This window comes from Mytilus galloprovincialis, chromosome 9 (genome assembly GCF_965363235.1).
Source record: "Mytilus galloprovincialis chromosome 9, xbMytGall1.hap1.1, whole genome shotgun sequence".
Taxonomy (NCBI): domain Eukaryota; kingdom Metazoa; phylum Mollusca; class Bivalvia; order Mytilida; family Mytilidae; genus Mytilus; species Mytilus galloprovincialis.
The window spans coordinates 76,485,197-76,506,692 of record NC_134846.1 but is presented as its reverse complement, the minus strand read 5'-3'; the positions used below and the strand labels follow the sequence as shown (position 1 = coordinate 76,506,692).

At 29.3% G+C, this 21,496-nt stretch overlaps 1 protein-coding gene across 1 annotated transcript; it reads left to right on the top strand.

Annotated features, from left to right (window-relative positions):
* Positions 1-146: 146 nt before the first annotated feature.
* Positions 147-20,781, top strand: LOC143045981 (UPF0561 protein C2orf68 homolog). Its single transcript, XM_076218885.1, has 4 exons — positions 147-319; positions 1,613-1,725; positions 3,079-3,152; positions 20,246-20,781. The coding sequence occupies exons 1-4, from the start codon at positions 246-248 to the stop codon at positions 20,369-20,371; spliced, it is 387 nt and encodes a 128-aa protein (XP_076075000.1). The 5' UTR covers positions 147-245; the 3' UTR covers positions 20,372-20,781.
* The last annotated feature ends 715 nt before the right edge of the window (positions 20,782-21,496 follow it).

Below are 21,496 nucleotides of genomic sequence, written 5' to 3'. Positions count from 1 at the left end.
TATGGTTAACTGTTTACTTATTGTAAAGAAAACATCAAATACAAATAACAGTTAAATTTGTAAAAAAAGAAAAAAGTGGAACAAAATATATTCAACGTGCAAACATAGCTTCTCCGACAAGAACTTTAAAATTATACACCGCAGTACTCATAAAATGGTACGTAGTACACAGGAAGTGCCGGTTGGAAAGAAATTTCCTTCTTTGGATATTTGTTGGGTCTTATACACCTCTTAGACATCTGAGAATGGCAAACAATAAAACTAAAATTGATATGGGTCATGGTTTCATGAAAAGTATAATACGAAATCAAGTGGACAGGTAACCAGCAAAAAAAACCAAACATATCTTTGTAAAAAACTTTTTCATTTTAATTTTTATTAAAAGAAACTGAACTACTCCAAATTGCTAATAATTATGACGTCTTCGAAACCTTACTGAAGATGAGAATGCCCTTTACCGTCAGGCATAGTTGTCAAGTGACATGATATTCGTGTGTAATACAAGATTTTTCAGCAGTTTACATACACAGATTTTGTCACATGGTGTGTACTCGCTTTTCACCACTTAACATAGCTGCGGAACCGTAGCTCTTAGGTCCTTGTGTTATTTTTTTACTATTTGCGGTCCGCAAATAGTAAAAAAATAACACAAGGACCTAAGAGCTACGGTTCCGCAGCTACACTTAACACGCTTTTTTTCATTCTTTTCATTTATTGGTCGTTAGTGATATCGATATCGTCTGATTTTTTTACGGCGTTAGGTGTCAAACGCTCATTTTCAACTATTGTTAGGATATCGTGTAGTCATCTGTTCTCAATAGTAATCAGTTCTCGATAGCAATGCACTTGGTTTAAATATAGGTAGTTTGCGAAATCGCACATGTTTTCTATTTGTCGGTATTTCAAAGACCGAATAAAAACTCGCTTCAAGCAAGGATTGATTTCAACATTTCAAGTTTTCAGACATTTTACAACAGTAAAAATAATATTTTCTGATTTTAGCCTACTTTTCCTTATTCCCAAAACAACCTCAACTTCACCCCCTTGGTTCAAATGTAAACAAAACTTAGCTCGAAAAGAAGGTCAAGTCCACATACGTAATACACAATTGTAAGATGAGGTGTGACGTCGCTACATAAAAAAATCTATGGAACGCAGTTTGCTTTCACAACATGCTCTCATCGCAATTAACTAGGTGATTCAAAATTACATCCATGAGATGTACTCACCTACGTCATAGTTCACCTGTGTAACATACACTAGCTTTAGTTTTAATTTGTCATTTAATTGAATAATTTCAATTAAGTGAACAAAAAACTGAATTTATTCCAGGGGTGATGGTGGATTGTGATAAGTATATTTAACCCTATAAATTCATATAAAATCTCTTCTTGAGATTTCAAAAATTACCATTTTATATGAATTTGGTTAAATATACTTACAATGTACCATGAAATTACATTTATATTATTAAGTACATAAACTTGTAAATAATTCATTTTTTTAAGGAGATGCATTAAAACAAAATATAATGATAAATCTGCATTGTTCAATGAAAATCATGCTTTCTCTATGTATTAAAGAATAAAACATTTATATTTTCCACCAATAGGGATAATTATGATAAAGAAGTAAGGTCAAAGAAACAAGAAAAACCAAAATTAAACCAAAGACCAAAGAAACCTAATATTGATGTGTATGTACCACCTACAAGACAAAAGAAAGGTTTGTAATAGCAACAATGAGATCATACTTTCGCAGCTTAAAAATGGGAAAATATTTGTGGTTAAGTTTTTTGATTGTAAATTATAGGTGGCTGCCTTTGCAATATTTTTGTTCATATATTTCAATTACCAAGTGGGTCTCTATTTCAGATAAAGTGTGATGTTGTTTTAACACACTCAACATAACAGTTAATCAAGGAGTCAATTCATAATTTACAACAGAGGATGGTGTTGGCACAATATATCAATTAAAAAAAGAAATAAATGCTTTTTTCATGTAGCAGGCCCAAGACCACAATTAATGATTCCGCTTTTCGTTGTCCATGAATATAGTTCGCTTTAATTATAGTATATTTTTTCTTTATCTTTTTTCTTTCCCTTTCTCATACATCATGTACATTTCTTAGTTTTTCTGGGGTGGAAATGAAAGAAAAGAACTGAAATTAAATTTCGGATGTTTTATTTTAACTGATTTTGATATGGAAAGAGGCCAGGTGCAAAACGGTAATATTTACTCTTTTCAGAACATCTCTTGACTTGCCTATAGGGGTATGGATGTGTATTGACCAAATTTGTACGATGTATAACAGCAATGTATAATGCTTATTACCTCTAAACTCAGTTTAAGTTCAATTTTTTGGCAGCTTCACTTTTACAGTTCTAAAGTTATGTCCCTTTATAACGTTATATGCTAGCAGGGGCATCGTCTGTGTCCCTTTGGACACATTCCCCATTTATTTTTTTAGAAGTTACTATTTATTAATATTAATTTTAACCATGACTGTATGACATTTTATATTTTAATACTTTATGATGTATTTAAATGAGTAGTTATTATTGCAAACTATATTAGTATTTGAATTGAGATCATTTTTGAAAGAAGGGAAAGGGGGAGGTGGAAAAAAATGGGGGGGGGGGGGGGTGTTTCAATTTTTCTCATTTTAGATTTCAGAAATTAAAAAGAAAATTTCTTCAAATATTTTTTTTGGAGAGGATTAATATTCAACAGCATAGTTAATTGCTCAAAAGCAAGTTCATTAGACCACATTCATTCTGTGTCAGAAACCTATGCTGTGTCAACTATTTAATCACAATCCAAATTCAGAGCTGTATCTAGCTTGAATGTTGTGTCCATACTTGCTCCAACCGTTTCGGGTTCGTCCTCTGCGGTCGTATAAAGCTGCACCCTGTGGCCTGTGGAGCATCTGGTTTTCTGTTTTATTACTGCTTTGTCTGTAAATAAGTGTAAATGTAACCAAGGAAACATTATTGCTTCAAAATGAATACTTCAACATTATTTCCTCCATTTATACACTGTATTCTCATAACACATTATAATGCACTTTTCTTACAGATGAAAAAAATGAGCTGTTCCAGTTAGAGTTTGAAGATAAAGAAGGAGATATATTGACTTTTATTGTTTACCAAGTAGGTACATTTGTATTTGGAAATGTGTTCTATTTAAACAAATATCATCATATTCTTAAAGGATTTTGTGATACAACAAATAATGTGAACTCCTTTGCTGGTTGATTGATTGTTGGTTGCTAAATGTCCAGTGGCAAATATTTCATGCATATTCAGGACAAATACAAATTATCAATAAATACAAGCTGTAGGTTCTGTAATAGAGGCGTCTGGTGAACTCCTTTGTAAAAAACAACTTGTTCAAGAAAAGATTATTTCCCATTTTGTGCTAATGCACATCAGTGTTAGATAGATTGATTTGCATTTGATATAGCAACATGTGAATAAGTTTGTTGAACATGAGCAATCAACTAAAAGATAAGAACTGTCAGAGATTGATTAAACATCATAAGTATCCAATAGAAAAGATTATACAAATAAGTTATGTTAAGAACTGTCAGAGATTGATTAAACATCATGGGTATCCAATAGGAAAGATTATACAAATAAGTTATGTTAAGAACTGTCAGAGATTGATTAAACATCATAGGTATCCAATAGGAAAGATTATACAAATAAGTTATGTTAAGAACTGTCAGAGATTGATTAAACATCATAGGTATCCAATAGGAAAGATTATACAAATAAGTTATGTTAAGAATGTCAGAGATTGATTAAACATCATAGGTATCCAATAGGAAAGATTATACAAATAAGTTATGTTAAGAATGTCAGAGATTGATTAAACATCATAGGTATCCAATAGGAAAGATTATACAAATAAGTTATGTTAAGAATGTCAGAGATTGATTAAACATCATAGGTATCCAATAGGAAAGATTATACAAATAAGTTATGTTAAGAATGTCAGAGATTGATTAAACATCATAGGTATCCAATAGAAAAGATTATACAAATAAGTTATGTTAAGAATGTCAGAGATTGATTAAACATCATAGATATCCAATAGAAAAGATTATACAAATAAGTTATGTTAAGAACTGTCAGAGATTGATTAAACATCATAGGTATCCAATAGGAAAGATTATACAAATAAGTTATGTTAAGAATGTCAGAGATTGATTAAACATCATAGATATCCAATAGGAAAGATTATACAAATAAGTTATGTTAAGAACTGTCAGAGATTGATTAAACATCATAGGTATCCAATAGGAAAGATTATACAAATAAGTTATGTTAAGAACTGTCAGAGATTGATTAAACATCATAGGTATCCAATAGGAAAGATTATACAAATAAGTTATGTTAAGAATGTCAGAGATTGATTAAACATCATAGGTATCCAATAGGAAAGATTATACAAATAAGTTATGTTAAGAACTGTCAGAGATTGATTAAACATCATAGATATCCAATAGGAAAGATTATACAAATAAGTTATGTTAAGAATGTCAGAGATTGATTAAACATCATAGGTATCCAATAGGAAAGATTATACAAATAAGTAAATGTTAAGAACTGTCAGAGATTGATTAAACATCATAGGTATCCAATAGGAAAGATTATACAAATAAGTTATGTTAAGAACTGTCAGAGATTGATTAAACATCATAAGTATCCAATAGGAAAGATTATACAAATAAGTTATGTTAAGAACTGTCAGAGATTGATTAAACATCATAGGTATCCAATAGGAAAGATTATACAAATAAGTAAATGTTAAGAACTGTCAGAGATTGATTAAACATCATAGGTATCCAATAGGAAAGATTATACAAATAAGTTATGTTAAGAATGTCAGAGATTGATTAAACATCATAGGTATCCAATAGAAAAGATTATACAAATAAGTAAATGTTAAGAACTGTCAGAGATTGATTAAACATCATAAGTATCCAATAGGAAAGATTATACAAATAAGTAAATGTTAAGAACTGTCAGAGATTGATTAAACATCATAGGTATCCAATAGGAAAGATTATACAAATAAGTTATGTTAAGAACTGGCAGAGATTGATTAAACATCATAAGTATCCAATAGGAAAGATTATACAAATAAGTTATGTTAAGAATGTCAGAGATTGATTAAACATCATAGGTATCCAATAGGAAAGATTATACAAATAAGTTATGTTAAGAATGTCAGAGATTGATTAAACATCATGGGTATCCAATAGGAAAGATTATACAAATAAGTTATGTTAAGAACTGTCAGAGATTGATTAAACATCATAGGTATCCAATAGGAAAGATTATACAAATAAGTTATGTTAAGAACTGTCAGAGATTGATTAAACATCATAGATATCCAATAGGAAAGATTATACAAATAAGTAAATGTTAAGAACTGTCAGAGATTGATTAAACATCATAAGTATCCAATAGGAAAGATTATACAAATAAGTAAATGTTAAGAATGTCAGAGATTGATTAAACATCATAGGTATCCAATAGGAAAGATTATACAAATAAGTTATGTTAAGAATGTCAGAGATTGATTAAACATCATAGGTATCCAATAGGAAAGATTATACAAATAAGTTATGTTAAGAATGTCAGAGATTGATTAAACATCATAGGTATCCAATAGAAAAGATTATACAAATAAGTTATGTTAAGAATGTCAGAGATTGATTAAACATCATAGATATCCAATAGAAAAGATTATACAAATAAGTTATGTTAAGAATGTCAGAGATTGATTAAACATCATAGGTATCCAATAGGAAAGATTATACAAATAAGTTATGTTAAAAATGTCAGAGATTGATTAAACATCATAGGTATCCAATAGGAAAGATTATACAAATAAGTTATGTTAAGAACTGTCAGAGATTGATTAAACATCATAAGTATCCAATAGGAAAGATTATACAAATAAGTTATGTTAAGAATGTCAGAGATTGATTAAACATCATAGGTATCCAATAGGAAAGATTATACAAATAAGTTATGTTAAGAATGTCAGAGATTGATTAAACATCATGGGTATCCAATAGGAAAGATTATACAAATAAGTTATGTTAAGAACTGTCAGAGATTGATTAAACATCATAGGTATCCAATAGGAAAGATTATACAAATAAGTTATGTTAAGAACTGTCAGAGATGATTAAACATCATAGGTATCCAATAGGAAAGATTATACAAATAAGTTATGTTAAGAATGTCAGAGATTGATTAAACATCATGGGTATCCAATAGGAAAGATTATACAAATAAGTTATGTTAAGAACTGTCAGAGATTGATTAAACATCATAGGTATCCAATAGGAAAGATTATACAAATAAGTTATGTTAAGAACTGTCAGAGATTGATTAAACATCATAGGTATCCAATAGGAAAGATTATACAAATAAGTTATGTTAAGAACTGTCAGAGATTGATTAAACATCATAGGTATCCAATAGGAAAGATTATACAAATAAGTTATGTTAAGAACTGTCAGAGATTGATTAAACATCATAGGTATCCAATAGGAAAGATTATACAAATAAGTTATGTTAAGAACTGTCAGAGATTGATTAAACATCATAGGTATCCAATAGGAAAGATTATACAAATAAGTTATGTTAAGAACTGTCAGAGATTGATTAAACATCATAGGTATCCAATAGGAAAGATTATACAAATAAGTTATGTTAAGAATGTCAGAGATTGATTAAACATCATAGGTATCCAATAGGAAAGATTATACAAATAAGTTATGTTAAGAATGTCAGAGATTGATTAAACATCATACGTATCCAATAGGAAAGATTATACAAATAAGTTATGTTAAGAATGTCAGAGATTGATTAAACATCATAGGTATCCAATAGGAAAGATTATACAAATAAGTTATGTTAAGAACTGTCAGAGATTGATTAAACATCATAGATATCCAATAGAAAAGATTATACAAATAAGTTATGTTAAGAATGTCAGAGATTGATTAAACATCATAGGTATCCAATAGGAAAGATTATACAAATAAGTTATGTTAAGAATGTCAGAGATTGATTAAACATCATACGTATCCAATAGGAAAGATTATACAAATAAGTTATGTTAAGAATGTCAGAGATTGATTAAACATCATAGGTATCCAATAGGAAAGATTATACAAATAAGTTATGTTAAGAACTGTCAGAGATTGATTAAACATCATAGGTATCCAATAGGAAAGATTATACAAATAAGTAAATGTTAAGAATGTCAGAGATTGATTAAACATCATAGGTATCCAATAGGAAAGATTATACAAATAAGTTATGTTAAGAATGTCAGAGATTGATTAAACATATTAGGTATCCAATAGAAAAGATTATACAAATAAGTTATGTTAAGAATGTCAGAGATTGATTAAACATCATAGGTATCCAATAGGAAAGATTATACAAATAAGTTATGTTAAGAACTGTCAGAGATTGATTAAACATCATGGGTATCCAATAGGAAAGATTATACAAATAAGTTATGTTAAAAATGTCAGAGATTGATTAAACATCATAGGTATCCAATAGGAAAGATTATACAAATAAGTTATGTTAAGAATGTCAGAGATTGATTAAACATCATAGGTATCCAATAGAAAAGATTATACAAATAAGTTATGTTAAGAACTGTCAGAGATTGATTAAACATCATAGGTATCCAATAGGAAAGATTATACAAATAAGTTATGTTAAGAATGTCAGAGATTGATTAAACATCATAGGTATCCAATAGGAAAGATTATACAAATAAGTTATGTTAAGAACTGTCAGAGATTGATTAAACATCATAGGTATCCAATAGGAAAGATTATACAAATAAGTTATGTTAAGAACTGTCAGAGATTGATTAAACATCATAGGTATCCAATAGGAAAGATTATACAAATAAGTTATGTTAAGAACTGTCAGAGATTGATTAAACATCATAGGTATCCAATAGGAAAGATTATACAAATAAGTTATGTTAAGAACTGTCAGAGATTGATTAAACATCATAGGTATCCAATAGGAAAGATTATACAAATAAGTTATGTTAAGAACTGTCAGAGATTGATTAAACATCATAGGTATCCAATAGGAAAGATTATACAAATAAGTTATGTTAAGAATGTCAGAGATTGATTAAACATCATAGGTATCCAATAGGAAAGATTATACAAATAAGTTATGTTAAGAATGTCAGAGATTGATTAAACATCATAGGTATCCAATAGGAAAGATTATACAAATAAGTTATGTTAAGAATGTCAGAGATTGATTAAACATCATAGGTATCCAATAGGAAAGATTATACAAATAAGTTATGTTAAGAACTGTCAGAGATTGATTAAACATCATAGATATCCAATAGAAAAGATTATACAAATAAGTTATGTTAAGAATGTCAGAGATTGATTAAACATCATAGGTATCCAATAGGAAAGATTATACAAATAAGTTATGTTAAGAATGTCAGAGATTGATTAAACATCATACGTATCCAATAGGAAAGATTATACAAATAAGTTATGTTAAGAATGTCAGAGATTGATTAAACATCATAGGTATCCAATAGGAAAGATTATACAAATAAGTTATGTTAAGAACTGTCAGAGATTGATTAAACATCATAGGTATCCAATAGGAAAGATTATACAAATAAGTAAATGTTAAGAATGTCAGAGATTGATTAAACATCATAGGTATCCAATAGGAAAGATTATACAAATAAGTTATGTTAAGAATGTCAGAGATTGATTAAACATATTAGGTATCCAATAGAAAAGATTATACAAATAAGTTATGTTAAGAATGTCAGAGATTGATTAAACATCATGGGTATCCAATAGGAAAGATTATACAAATAAGTTATGTTAAGAACTGTCAGAGATTGATTAAACATCATGGGTATCCAATAGGAAAGATTATACAAATAAGTTATGTTAAAAATGTCAGAGATTGATTAAACATCATAGGTATCCAATAGGAAAGATTATACAAATAAGTTATGTTAAGAATGTCAGAGATTGATTAAACATCATAGGTATCCAATAGAAAAGATTATACAAATAAGTTATGTTAAGAACTGTCAGAGATTGATTAAACATCATAGGTATCCAATAGGAAAGATTATACAAATAAGTTATGTTAAGAATGTCAGAGATTGATTAAACATCATAGGTATCCAATAGGAAAGATTATACAAATAAGTTATGTTAAGAACTGTCAGAGATTGATTAAACATCATAGGTATCCAATAGGAAAGATTATACAAATAAGTTATGTTAAGAATGTCAGAGATTGATTAAACATCATAGGTATCCAATAGGAAAGATTATACAAATAAGTTATGTTAAGAATGTCAGAGATTGATTAAACATCATAGGTATCCAATAGGAAAGATTATACAAATAAGTTATGTTAAGAACTGTCAGAGATTGATTAAACATCATAAGTATCCAATAGAAAAGATTATACAAATAAGTTATGTTAAGAACTGTCAGAGATTGATTAAACATCATAGGTATCCAATAGGAAAGATTATACAAATAAGTTATGTTAAGCACTGTCAGAGATTGATTAAACATCATAGGTATCCAATAGGAAAGATTATACAAATAAGTTATGTTAAGAATGTCAGAGATTGATTAAACATCATAGGTATCCAATAGAAAAGATTATACAAATAAGTAAATGTTAAGAACTGTCAGAGATTGATTAAACATCATAGATATCCAATAGGAAAGATTATACAAATAAGTTATGTTAAGAACTGTCAGAGATTGATTAAACATCATAGGTATCCAATAGGAAAGATTATACAAATAAGTTATGTTAAGCACTGTCAGAGATTGATTAAACATCATAGGTATCCAATAGAAAAGATTATACAAATAAGTTATGTTAAGAATGTCAGAGATTGATTAAACATCATAGGTATCCAATAGGAAAGATTATACAAATAAGTTATGTTAAGAATGTCAGAGATTGATTAAACATCATAGGTATCCAATAGGAAAGATTATACAAATAAGTTATGTTAAGAACTGTCAGAGATTGATTAAACATCATAGGTATCCAATAGGAAAGATTATACAAATAAGTTATGTTAAGAACTGTCAGAGATTGATTAAACATCATAGGTATCCAATAGGAAAGATTATACAAATAAGTTATGTTAAGAACTGTCAGAGATTGATTAAACATCATAGGTATCCAATAGGAAAGATTATACAAATAAGTTATGATAAGAACTGTCAGAGATTGATTAAACATCATAGGTATCCAATAGAAAAGATTATACAAATAAGTTATGATAAGAACTGTCAGAGATTGATTAAACATCATAGATATCCAATAGAAAAGATTATACAAATAAGTTATGTTAAGAATGTCAGAGATTGATTAAACATCATAGGTATCCAATAGGAAAGATTATACAAATAAGTTATGTTAAGAATGTCAGAGATTGATTAAACATCATAGGTATCCAATAGGAAAGATTATACAAATAAGTTATGTTAAGAACTGTCAGAGATTGATTAAACATCATAAGTATCCAATAGGAAAGATTATACAAATAAGTTATGTTAAGAACTGTCAGAGATTGATTAAACATCATAGGTATCCAATAGGAAAGATTATACAAATAAGTTATGTTAAGAACTGTCAGAGATTGATTAAACATCATAGGTATCCAATAGGAAAGATTATACAAATAAGTAAATGTTAAGAATGTCAGAGATTGATTAAACATCATAGATATCCAATAGAAAAGATTATACAAATAAGTTATGTTAAGAATGTCAGAGATTGATTAAACATCATAGGTATCCAATAGGAAAGATTATACAAATAAGTTATGTTAAGAATGTCAGAGATTGATTAAACATCATAGGTATCCAATAGGAAAGATTATACAAATAAGTTATGTTAAGAATGTCAGAGATTGATTAAACATCATAGGTATCCAATAGGAAAGATTATACAAATAAGTTATGTTAAGAACTGTCAGAGATTGATTAAACATCATAGGTATCCAATAGGAAAGATTATACAAATAAGTAAATGTTAAGAATGTCAGAGATTGATTAAACATCATAGGTATCCAATAGGAAAGATTATACAAATAAGTTATGTTAAGAATGTCAGAGATTGATTAAACATCATAGGTATCCAATAGAAAAGATTATACAAATAAGTTATGTTAAGAACTGTCAGAGATTGATTAAACATCATAGGTATCCAATAGGAAAGATTATACAAATAAGTTATGTTAAGAACTGTCAGAGATTGATTAAACATCATAGGTATCCAATAGGAAAGATTATACAAATAAGTTATGTTAAGAATGTCAGAGATTGATTAAACATCATAGGTATCCAATAGGAAAGATTATACAAATAAGTTATGTTAAGAATGTCAGAGATTGATTAAACATCATAGGTATCCAATAGGAAAGATTATACAAATAAGTTATGTTAAGAACTGTCAGAGATTGATTAAACATCATAAGTATCCAATAGGAAAGATTATACAAATAAGTTATGTTAAGAACTGTCAGAGATTGATTAAACATCATAGGTATCCAATAGGAAAGATTATACAAATAAGTTATGTTAAGAATGTCAGAGATTGATTAAACATCATAGGTATCCAATAGGAAAGATTATACAAATAAGTAAATGTTAAGAATGTCAGAGATTGATTAAACATCATAGGTATCCAATAGGAAAGATTATACAAATAAGTTATGTTAAGAACTGTCAGAGATTGATTAAACATCATAGGTATCCAATAGGAAAGATTATACAAATAAGTTATGTTAAGAATGTCAGAGATTGATTAAACATCATAGGTATCGAATAGAAAAGATTATACAAATAAGTTATGTTAAGAATGTCAGAGATTGATTAAACATCATAGGTATCCAATAGAAAAGATTATACAAATAAGTTATGTTAAGAATGTCAGAGATTGATTAAACATCATAGGTATCCAATAGGAAAGATTATACAAATAAGTTATGTTAAGAACTGTCAGAGATTGATTAAACATCATAGGTATCCAATAGGAAAGATTATACAAATAAGTTATGTTAAGAACTGTCAGAGATTGATTAAACATCATAGGTATCCAATAGGAAAGATTATACAAATAAGTTATGTTAAGAATGTCAGAGATTGATTAAACATCATAGGTATCCAATAGGAAAGATTATACAAATAAGTTATGTTAAGAATGTCAGAGATTGATTAAACATCATGGGTATCCAATAGGAAAGATTATACAAATAAGTTATGTTAAGAATGTCAGAGATTGATTAAACATCATAGGTATCCAATAGGAAAGATTATACAAATAAGTTATGTTAAGAATGTCAGAGATTGATTAAACATCATAGGTATCCAATAGAAAAGATTATACAAATAAGTTATGTTAAGAATGTCAGAGATTGATTAAACATCATAGATATCCAATAGGAAAGATTATACAAATAAGTTATGTTAAGAATGTCAGAGATTGATTAAACATCATAGGTATCCAATAGGAAAGATTATACAAATAAGTTATGTTAAGAATGTCAGAGATTGATTAAACATCATAGATATCCAATAGGAAAGATTATACAAATAAGTTATGTTAAGAACTGTCAGAGATTGATTAAACATCATAGGTATCCAATAGGAAAGATTATACAAATAAGTTATGTTAAGAATGTCAGAGATTGATTAAACATCATAGGTATCCAATAGAAAAGATTATACAAATAAGTTATGTTAAGAACTGTCAGAGATTGATTAAACATCATAGGTATCCAATAGGAAAGATTATACAAATAAGTTATGTTAAGAACTGTCAGAGATTGATTAAACATCATAAGTATCCAATAGAAAAGATTATACAAATAAGTTATGTTAAGAACTGTCAGAGATTGATTAAACATCATAGGTATCCAATAGGAAAGATTATACAAATAAGTTATGTTAAGAATGTCAGAGATTGATTAAACATCATAGGTATCCAATAGGAAAGATTATACAAATAAGTAAATGTTAAGAACTGTCAGAGATTGATTAAACATCATAGGTATCCAATAGAAAAGATTATACAAATAAGTTATGTTAAGAACTGTCAGAGATTGATTAAACATCATAAGTATCCAATAGGAAAGATTATACAAATAAGTTATGTTAAGAATGTCAGAGATTGATTAAACATCATAGGTATCCAATAGGAAAGATTATACAAATAAGTTATGTTAAGAACTGTCAGAGATTGATTAAACATCATGGGTATCCAATAGGAAAGATTATACAAATAAGTTATGTTAAGAACTGTCAGAGATTGATTAAACATCATAGGTATCCAATAGGAAAGATTATACAAATAAGTTATGTTAAGAACTGTCAGAGATTGATTAAACATCATGGGTATCCAATAGGAAAGATTATACAAATAAGTTATGTTAAAAATGTCAGAGATTGATTAAACATCATAGGTATCCAATAGGAAAGATTATACAAATAAGTTATGTTAAGAACTGTCAGAGATTGATTAAACATCATAGGTATCCAATAGGAAAGATTATACAAATAAGTTATGTTAAGAACTGTCAGAGATTGATTAAACATCATAGGTATCCAATAGGAAAGATTATACAAATAAGTTATGTTAAGAATGTCAGAGATTGATTAAACATCATAGGTATCCAATAGGAAAGATTATACAAATAAGTTATGTTAAGAACTGTCAGAGATTGATTAAACATCATAGGTATCCAATAGGAAAGATTATACAAATAAGTTATGTTAAGAATGTCAGAGATTGATTAAACATCATAGGTATCCAATAGGAAAGATTATACAAATAAGTTATGTTAAGAATGTCAGAGATTGATTAAACATCATAGGTATCCAATAGGAAAGATTATACAAATAAGTTATGTTAAGAATGTCAGAGATTGATTAAACATCATAGGTATCCAATAGGAAAGATTATACAAATAAGTTATGTTAAGAACTGTCAGAGATTGATTAAACATCATAAGTATCCAATAGAAAAGATTATACAAATAAGTTATGTTAAGAACTGTCAGAGATTGATTAAACATCATAAGTATCCAATAGGAAAGATTATACAAATAAGTTATGTTAAGAACTGTCAGAGATTGATTAAACATCATAGGTATCCAATAGGAAAGATTATACAAATAAGTTCTGTTAAGAATGTCAGAGATTGATTAAACATCATAGGTATCCAATAGAAAAGATTATACAAATAAGTTATGTTAAGAACTGTCAGAGATTGATTAAACATCATAGGTATCCAATAGGAAAGATTATACAAATAAGTTATGTTAAGAATGTCAGAGATTGATTAAACATCATAGGTATCCAATAGGAAAGATTATACAAATAAGTTATGTTAAGAACTGTCAGAGATTGATTAAACATCATAGGTATCCAATAGGAAAGATTATACAAATAAGTTATGTTAAGAATGTCAGAGATTGATTAAACATCATAGGTATCCAATAGGAAAGATTATACAAATAAGTTATGTTAAGAATGTCAGAGATTGATTAAACATCATAGGTATCCAATAGGAAAGATTATACAAATAAGTTATGTTAAGAACTGTCAGAGATTGATTAAACATCATAGGTATCCAATAGGAAAGATTATACAAATAAGTTATGTTAAGAATGTCAGAGATTGATTAAACATCATAGGTATCCAATAGGAAAGATTATACAAATAAGTTATGTTAAGAACTGTCAGAGATTGATTAAACATCATAGATATCCAATAGAAAAGATTATACAAATAAGTTATGTTAAGAACTGTCAGAGATTGATTAAACATCATAGGTATCTAATAGGAAAGATTATACAAATAAGTTATGTTAAGAACTGTCAGAGATTGATTAAACATCATAGGTATCCAATAGGAAAGATTATACAAATAAGTTATGTTAAGAACTGTCAGAGATTGATTAAACATCATAAGCATCCAATAGGAAAGATTATACAAATAAGTTATGTTAAGAACTGTCAGAGATTGATTAAACATCATAAGTATCCAATAGGAAAGATTATACAAATAAGTTATGTTAAGAACTGTCAGAGATTGATTAAACATCATAGGTATCCAATAGGAAAGATTATACAAATAAGTTATGTTAAGAACTGTCAGAGATTGATTAAACATCATAGGTATCCAATAGGAAAGATTATACAAATAAGTTATGTTAAGAACTGTCAGAGATTGATTAAACATCATAAGTATCCAATAGGAAAGATTATACAAATAAGTTATGTTAAGAACTGTCAGAGATTGATTAAACATCATAGGTATCCAATAGGAAAGATTATACAAATAAGTTATGTTAAGAATGTCAGAGATTGATTAAACATCATAGGTATCCAATAGGAAAGATTATACAAATAAGTTATGTTAAGAACTGTCAGAGATTGATTAAACATCATAGGTATCCAATAGGAAAGATTATACAAATAAGTTATGTTAAGAACTGTCAGAGATTGATTAAACATCATAGGTATCCAATAGGAAAGATTATACAAATAAGTTATGTTAAGAACTGTCAGAGATTGATTAAACATCATAAGTATCCAATAGGAAAGATTATACAAATAAGTTATGTTAAGAACTGTCAGAGATTGATTAAACATCATAGGTATCCAATAGGAAAGATTATACAAATAAGTTATGTTAAGAACTGTCAGAGATTGATTAAACATCATAGGTATCCAATAGGAAAGATTATACAAATAAGTTATGTTAAGAATGTCAGAGATTGATTAAACATCATAGGTATCCAATAGGAAAGATTATACAAATAAGTTATGTTAAGAACTGTCAGAGATTGATTAAACATCATGGGTATCCAATAGGAAAGATTATACAAATAAGTTATGTTAAGAACTGTCAGAGATTGATTAAACATCATAAGTATCCAATAGGAAAGATTATACAAATAAGTTATGTTAAGAATGTCAGAGATTGATTAAACATCATAGGTATCCAATAGGAAAGATTATACAAATAAGTTCTGTTAAGAACTGTCAGAGATTGATTAAACATCATGGGTATCCAATAGGAAAGATTATACAAATAAGTTATGTTAAGAACTGTCAGAGATTGATTAAACATCATGGGTATCCAATAGGAAAGATTATACAAATAAGTTATGTTAAGAACTGTCAGAGATTGATTAAACATCATGGGTATCCAATAGGAAAGATTATACAAATAAGTTATGTTAAGAACTGTCAGAGATTGATTAAACATCATAGGTATCCAATAGGAAAGATTATACAAATAAGTTCTGTTAAGAATGTCAGAGATTGATTAAACATCATAGGTATCCAATAGGAAAGATTATACAAATAAGTTATGTTAAGAATGTCAGAGATTGATTAAACATCATAGGTATCCAATAGGAAAGATTATACAAATAAGTTATGTTAAGAATGTCAGAGATTGATTAAACATCATAGGTATCCAATAGGAAAGATTATACAAATAAGTTATGTTAAGAACTGTCAGAGATTGATTAAACATCATAAGTATCCAATAGGAAAGGTTATACAAATAAGGTATGTTCTGCTCTTGGTTCAGGTTGTTGCCTCTTTGACACATTCCCCATTTCCATTCTCAATTTTGATGAAACAAATAAGTGTTTCAAAAAAAGATAGTGTGAACTGTGTCTGTGATTTTGACTTTTTTATGCCCCACCTACGATAGTAGAGGGGCATTATATTTTCTGGTCTGTGCGTCCGTTCGTTCGTCCGTCCGTCCGTCCGTCCGTCCGTCCGTCTGTCCCGCTTCAGGTTAAAGTTTTTGGTCAAGGTAGTTTTTGATGAAGTTGAAGTCCAATCAACTTGAAACTTAGTACACATGTTCCTTATGATATGATCTTTCTAATTTTAAAGCCAAATTAAACTTTTGACCCCAATTTCACGGTCCACTGAACATAGAAAATGAAAGTGCATGTTTCAGGTTAAAGTTTTTGGTCAAGGTAGTTTTTGATGAAGTTGAAGTCCAATCAACTTGAAACTTAGTACACATGTTCCTTATGATATGATCTTTCTAATTTTAAAGCCAAATTAAACTTTTGACCCCTATTTCACGGTCCACTGAACATAGAAAATGAAAGTGCATGTTTCAGGTTAAAGTTTTTGGTCAAGGTAGTTTTTGATGAAGTTGAAGTCCAATCAACTTGAAACTTAGTACACATGTTCCCTATGATATTATCTTTCTAATTTTAATGCCTAATTATATTTTTTATCCAATTTCGTCGTCCATTGAACATGGAAAATGATAGTGCGAGTGGGGCATCCGTGTACTTTGGACACATTCTTGTTTATTCTGCCTTTGAATTTAATACATTGTACATTTACAATTATAATTTTTAGGGACTTTCTCATACTCAACTTTAAACATAATGAAAGGTCTATATTTTTAAAAGTCAGGTTTATTTCATTAAAAACAAATTCAACAGTTGGGAAGAAAAAAACTATACCATAAGCATAATTGTTAATTTGCAGGATAAAAACAATATTTGTAAATTGTAGGAAACATCAAAATTGTTTTTGCTACAAAACGGGATAAAAGCTGGTTTAGTTTAACTTCCTTGTAGATAACGAAAGCTCTTACAATTAAATTTGATATTTTCCTACAATATCCTAATATTGGATATGAAATATTGATTCTAGGAAAGTTTTTTAAAGTAAACTCAACACAAAAAGTTAGGAAAGTTAAATACATAAAATATTTTGAAGCTTTACATTCTGAATAAGAGGTTCTTGACATCCATGCTATTTGGGCTCTGTCTCATTGTACCAAATCTTCTTTTTAGCTCACCTGGCCGAAAGGCCAAGTGAGCTTTTCTCATCACTTGGCGTCCGTCGTCGTCGTCGTCCTGCGTTAACTTTTACAAAAATCTTCTCCTCTAAAACTACTGGGCCAAATTTAACCAAACTTGGCCACAACCATCATTAGGGTATCTAGATTAAGAAATGTGTCCAGTGACCCGGCCAACCAACCAAGATGGCCGCCATGGCTAAAAATAGAACATAGGGGTAAAATGCAGTTTTTGGCTTATAACTCAAAAACCAAAGCATTTAGAGCAAATCTGACATGGGGGTAATATTGTTCATCAGGTCAACATCTATCTGCCCTGAAATTTTCAGATGAATCGGACATTCTTTTGTTGGGTTGCTGCCCCTGAAATGGTAATTTTAAGGTAATTTTGCTGTTTTTGGTTATTATCTTGAATATTATTATAGATAGAGATAAACTGTAAACAGCAATAATGTTCAGCAAAGTATGATCTACAAATAAGTCAACATGACCAAAATGGTCAGTTGACCACTTTAGGAGTTATTGCCCTTTATAGTCAATTTTTAACCATTTTTTCGTAAATCTTAGTAATCTTTTAGAAAAATCTTCTCCTCTGAAACTACTGGGCCAAATTTAACCAAACTTGGCCATAATCATCATTGGGGTATCTAGTTAAAAAAATGTGTCCGGTAACTCGGCCAACAAACCAAGATGGCCGCCAAGGCTAAAAATAGAACATGGGTGTAAAATGCAGTTTTTTGCTTATAATTCAAAAACCAAAGCATTAAGAGCAAATCTGACAGGAAGTAAAATTGTTGATCAGGTCACGATCTATCTGCCCTGGAATTTTCAGATGAATCGGATAATCGGTTGTAAGGTTGCTGCCCCTGAATTGGTAATTTTGAGGAAATTTTGCTGTTTTTTTGTTATTATCTTGAATATTATTATAGATAGAGATAAACTGTAAACAGCAATAATGTACAGCAAAGTAAGAACTAAAAATAAGTCAGTATGACCAAAATAGTCAATTGACCCCTAAGGAGTTATTGCCCTTCATAGTCAATTTTTAACAATTTTCTTAAAATTTGAAGATTTTCAATAACATTTTCCACAGAAAGTACTATTATAGATAGAGATAATTGTAAGCAGCAAGAATGTTTAGTAAAGTAAGATCTACAAACAGATCACCATCACCAAAACACAATTTTGTCATGAATCCATCTGTGTCCATTGTTTAATATTCACATAGACCAAGGTGAGCGACACAGGCTCTTTAGAGCCTCTAGTTTTATATATTATATTTGAAATTAAACAAGGTGAACCAACACCTGAAGTCATAATTGGTTGGGTAATAGTGGGTGGATACCGAAAGGTATTCACAGTTGTCTTTCAATAGATAAGTAAAATAAAACGATAATAATTCAATTACCGCATGGTAAATGTTTATTATATATTATATGAAATGAAATTCTTAAATAATTTCTACTATGCTTATGTGATAAAGTATTGTATATATTGTTTGAGAAAGCAAATTTACAGATCTAACATTGTTGAGTTGATGTTTAGACGAGTTGTATATAATTTAGCTGATCTGTAACAATAATATCTCCATGCCTTATATATCATGTACTGTCGTACGACGATAGATTAAAACTGACGAGGAAAGGTAACACACGGCCACCGAAAGCTTTATTATTGTGAAGCCCAGATGGTCGTGTGGTCTAGCGGGACGGCTACAGGGCAGGCGATTTGGTGTCACGATATCTCAGTAGCATGGGTTTGAATCCCGGCGAGGGAAGAACAAAATATTTGCGAAAGCAAATTTACAGATCTAACATTGTTGGGTTGATGTTTAGACGAGTTGTATATACATAATGTACACAGCCATGTATCACCATCATTGCTGGTGATCCGATGGATAAATCTGTTGCAGAACTGTCACTGACTCGGACTTACTTATATATATATATATATACAAATTTAAAAGTTACCGCCATAGAAAGAGTATTTGGGACAGAAACTTACAGAAAAACTAAAGAAGCCTTTTCGATAAAAAAATTAAAAACTTTAGAACCTGAAGGACTCAACACAATGTATGAACGATAATAAAAATATTTATATTAAAAAAGCGAACAACGCAGCAAATGAACGTCATAGAAGTTATTATAACGTAATGTATTCAAGCAATGTAATTGTTGTTTCAATGTTGTAATTTATTCCAATGAAGAAGACCGTAATGGCCGAAACGTATGGGAATTTGTGTATAGTTTTTATTATACAATCATTCAGAGACTTTATATATACTGTTTTTCATTTATTTTTTAGGATGATAAGCCTCATTTTGTGGCTAGAAAAGTCGGGAATGAGAAGCAGCTGACACAACCGTTTATTGAGGCTCTGGAGGAAAGAATAAAGCAAGAAATGGAAAAGCTTAAAGATGAACAGACCTGATTGCTTCATAAATTTCAACCCAGAAATTTTTACTAGAAGTGAAGGCATCCAATTTATGCTGTGCTTTACCTTGATTTAGCCAGTGTTTTGTGTTGCTTGTCGTAAAGTTATTTTGGCCTGGTGCCAGATGGACTAGGGGCCATTGTTATTTTTTCCATGTTGTATCATCACTATGAATAGAACCAAGCACATTAGACATCTTCATGATATTTAAGCACATCTTATTATCTGCATAACAAACTGGAGAAATAATGCTTTGTATTATCTTAGTGATATACTTACTGTTTCATTGGAAAAGAATGTTTGGATTGGTATAAGTTTCAGTGTTGTTAGAATTCAGTGTAATGTGAGTAAATAGACATCAAAAGGGAAATGGTAGAAAAATAAAAAAAATACAACCCACCTCAAAATTTGATTTATTATCCTTAGTCATTTTAACAACAAATATTTCCTAATATATTACAGTAATTGGAGGCCTCAGTGGCCAAGTGGTTAAAGTAGTCCAACTACTGGATAGGCAATATAGGAAACGTGTACTGACATAAGTAGTCTCTAAACACATTAGCTCCAAATGGAGCTTTCATTAGTAGAAGCCATATTAACTATGTGTATCAGTGAGAAAAATGTAAAAGCATAAAAATATAGTATATATACCAATACACATAATTAACATCGCCTGGTGGTGTTTTATAGCCTGACTGGTTTCGGTCCGAAAAGGACCTTCATCAGAGGCAGAATGATGGATTAATGTTTGCACCCTATTTATATAGATATGGTAACCGGCGGTTGAGTTAAACCGGCGGTTGAGTTAACCGGCGGTTGAGTTTAACCGGCGGTTGAATTAACCGGCGGTTGAGTTATCCGGCAGTTCAGATTTAACTGGCGGTTTGTTTAACCGGCGGTTGAGTTAACCAGTGGTTTAGATTTAACCGGCGGTTCAGAGTGAACCGGCGGATCAAAGTTATCCAGTGGATAAATACGTATCTTGTTGATATCTAAAAAGGTTCAATTATCCTTTCAGCACCCTTTAAAACACCCTTTACCCAATGCTAAAGCCAAAATATGGTTATATCATCAGGTCACATGATTACCGTATAAAAGTTTAACGTAACATGTAAAGAAAGT

Excerpts from the sequence above, each read along its gene's own strand:
- LOC143045981 (XM_076218885.1), top strand. The coding sequence starts at position 246 with ATGGCAAACAATAAAACTAAAATTGATATGGGTCATGGTTTCATGAAA. Across the intron at positions 320-1,612 it reads ATACGAAATCAAGTGGACAG|GGATAATTATGATAAAGAAG; the intron begins GTAACCAGCAAA and ends TTCCACCAATAG. Across the intron at positions 3,153-20,245 it reads TGACTTTTATTGTTTACCAA|GATGATAAGCCTCATTTTGT; the intron begins GTAGGTACATTT and ends TTTATTTTTTAG.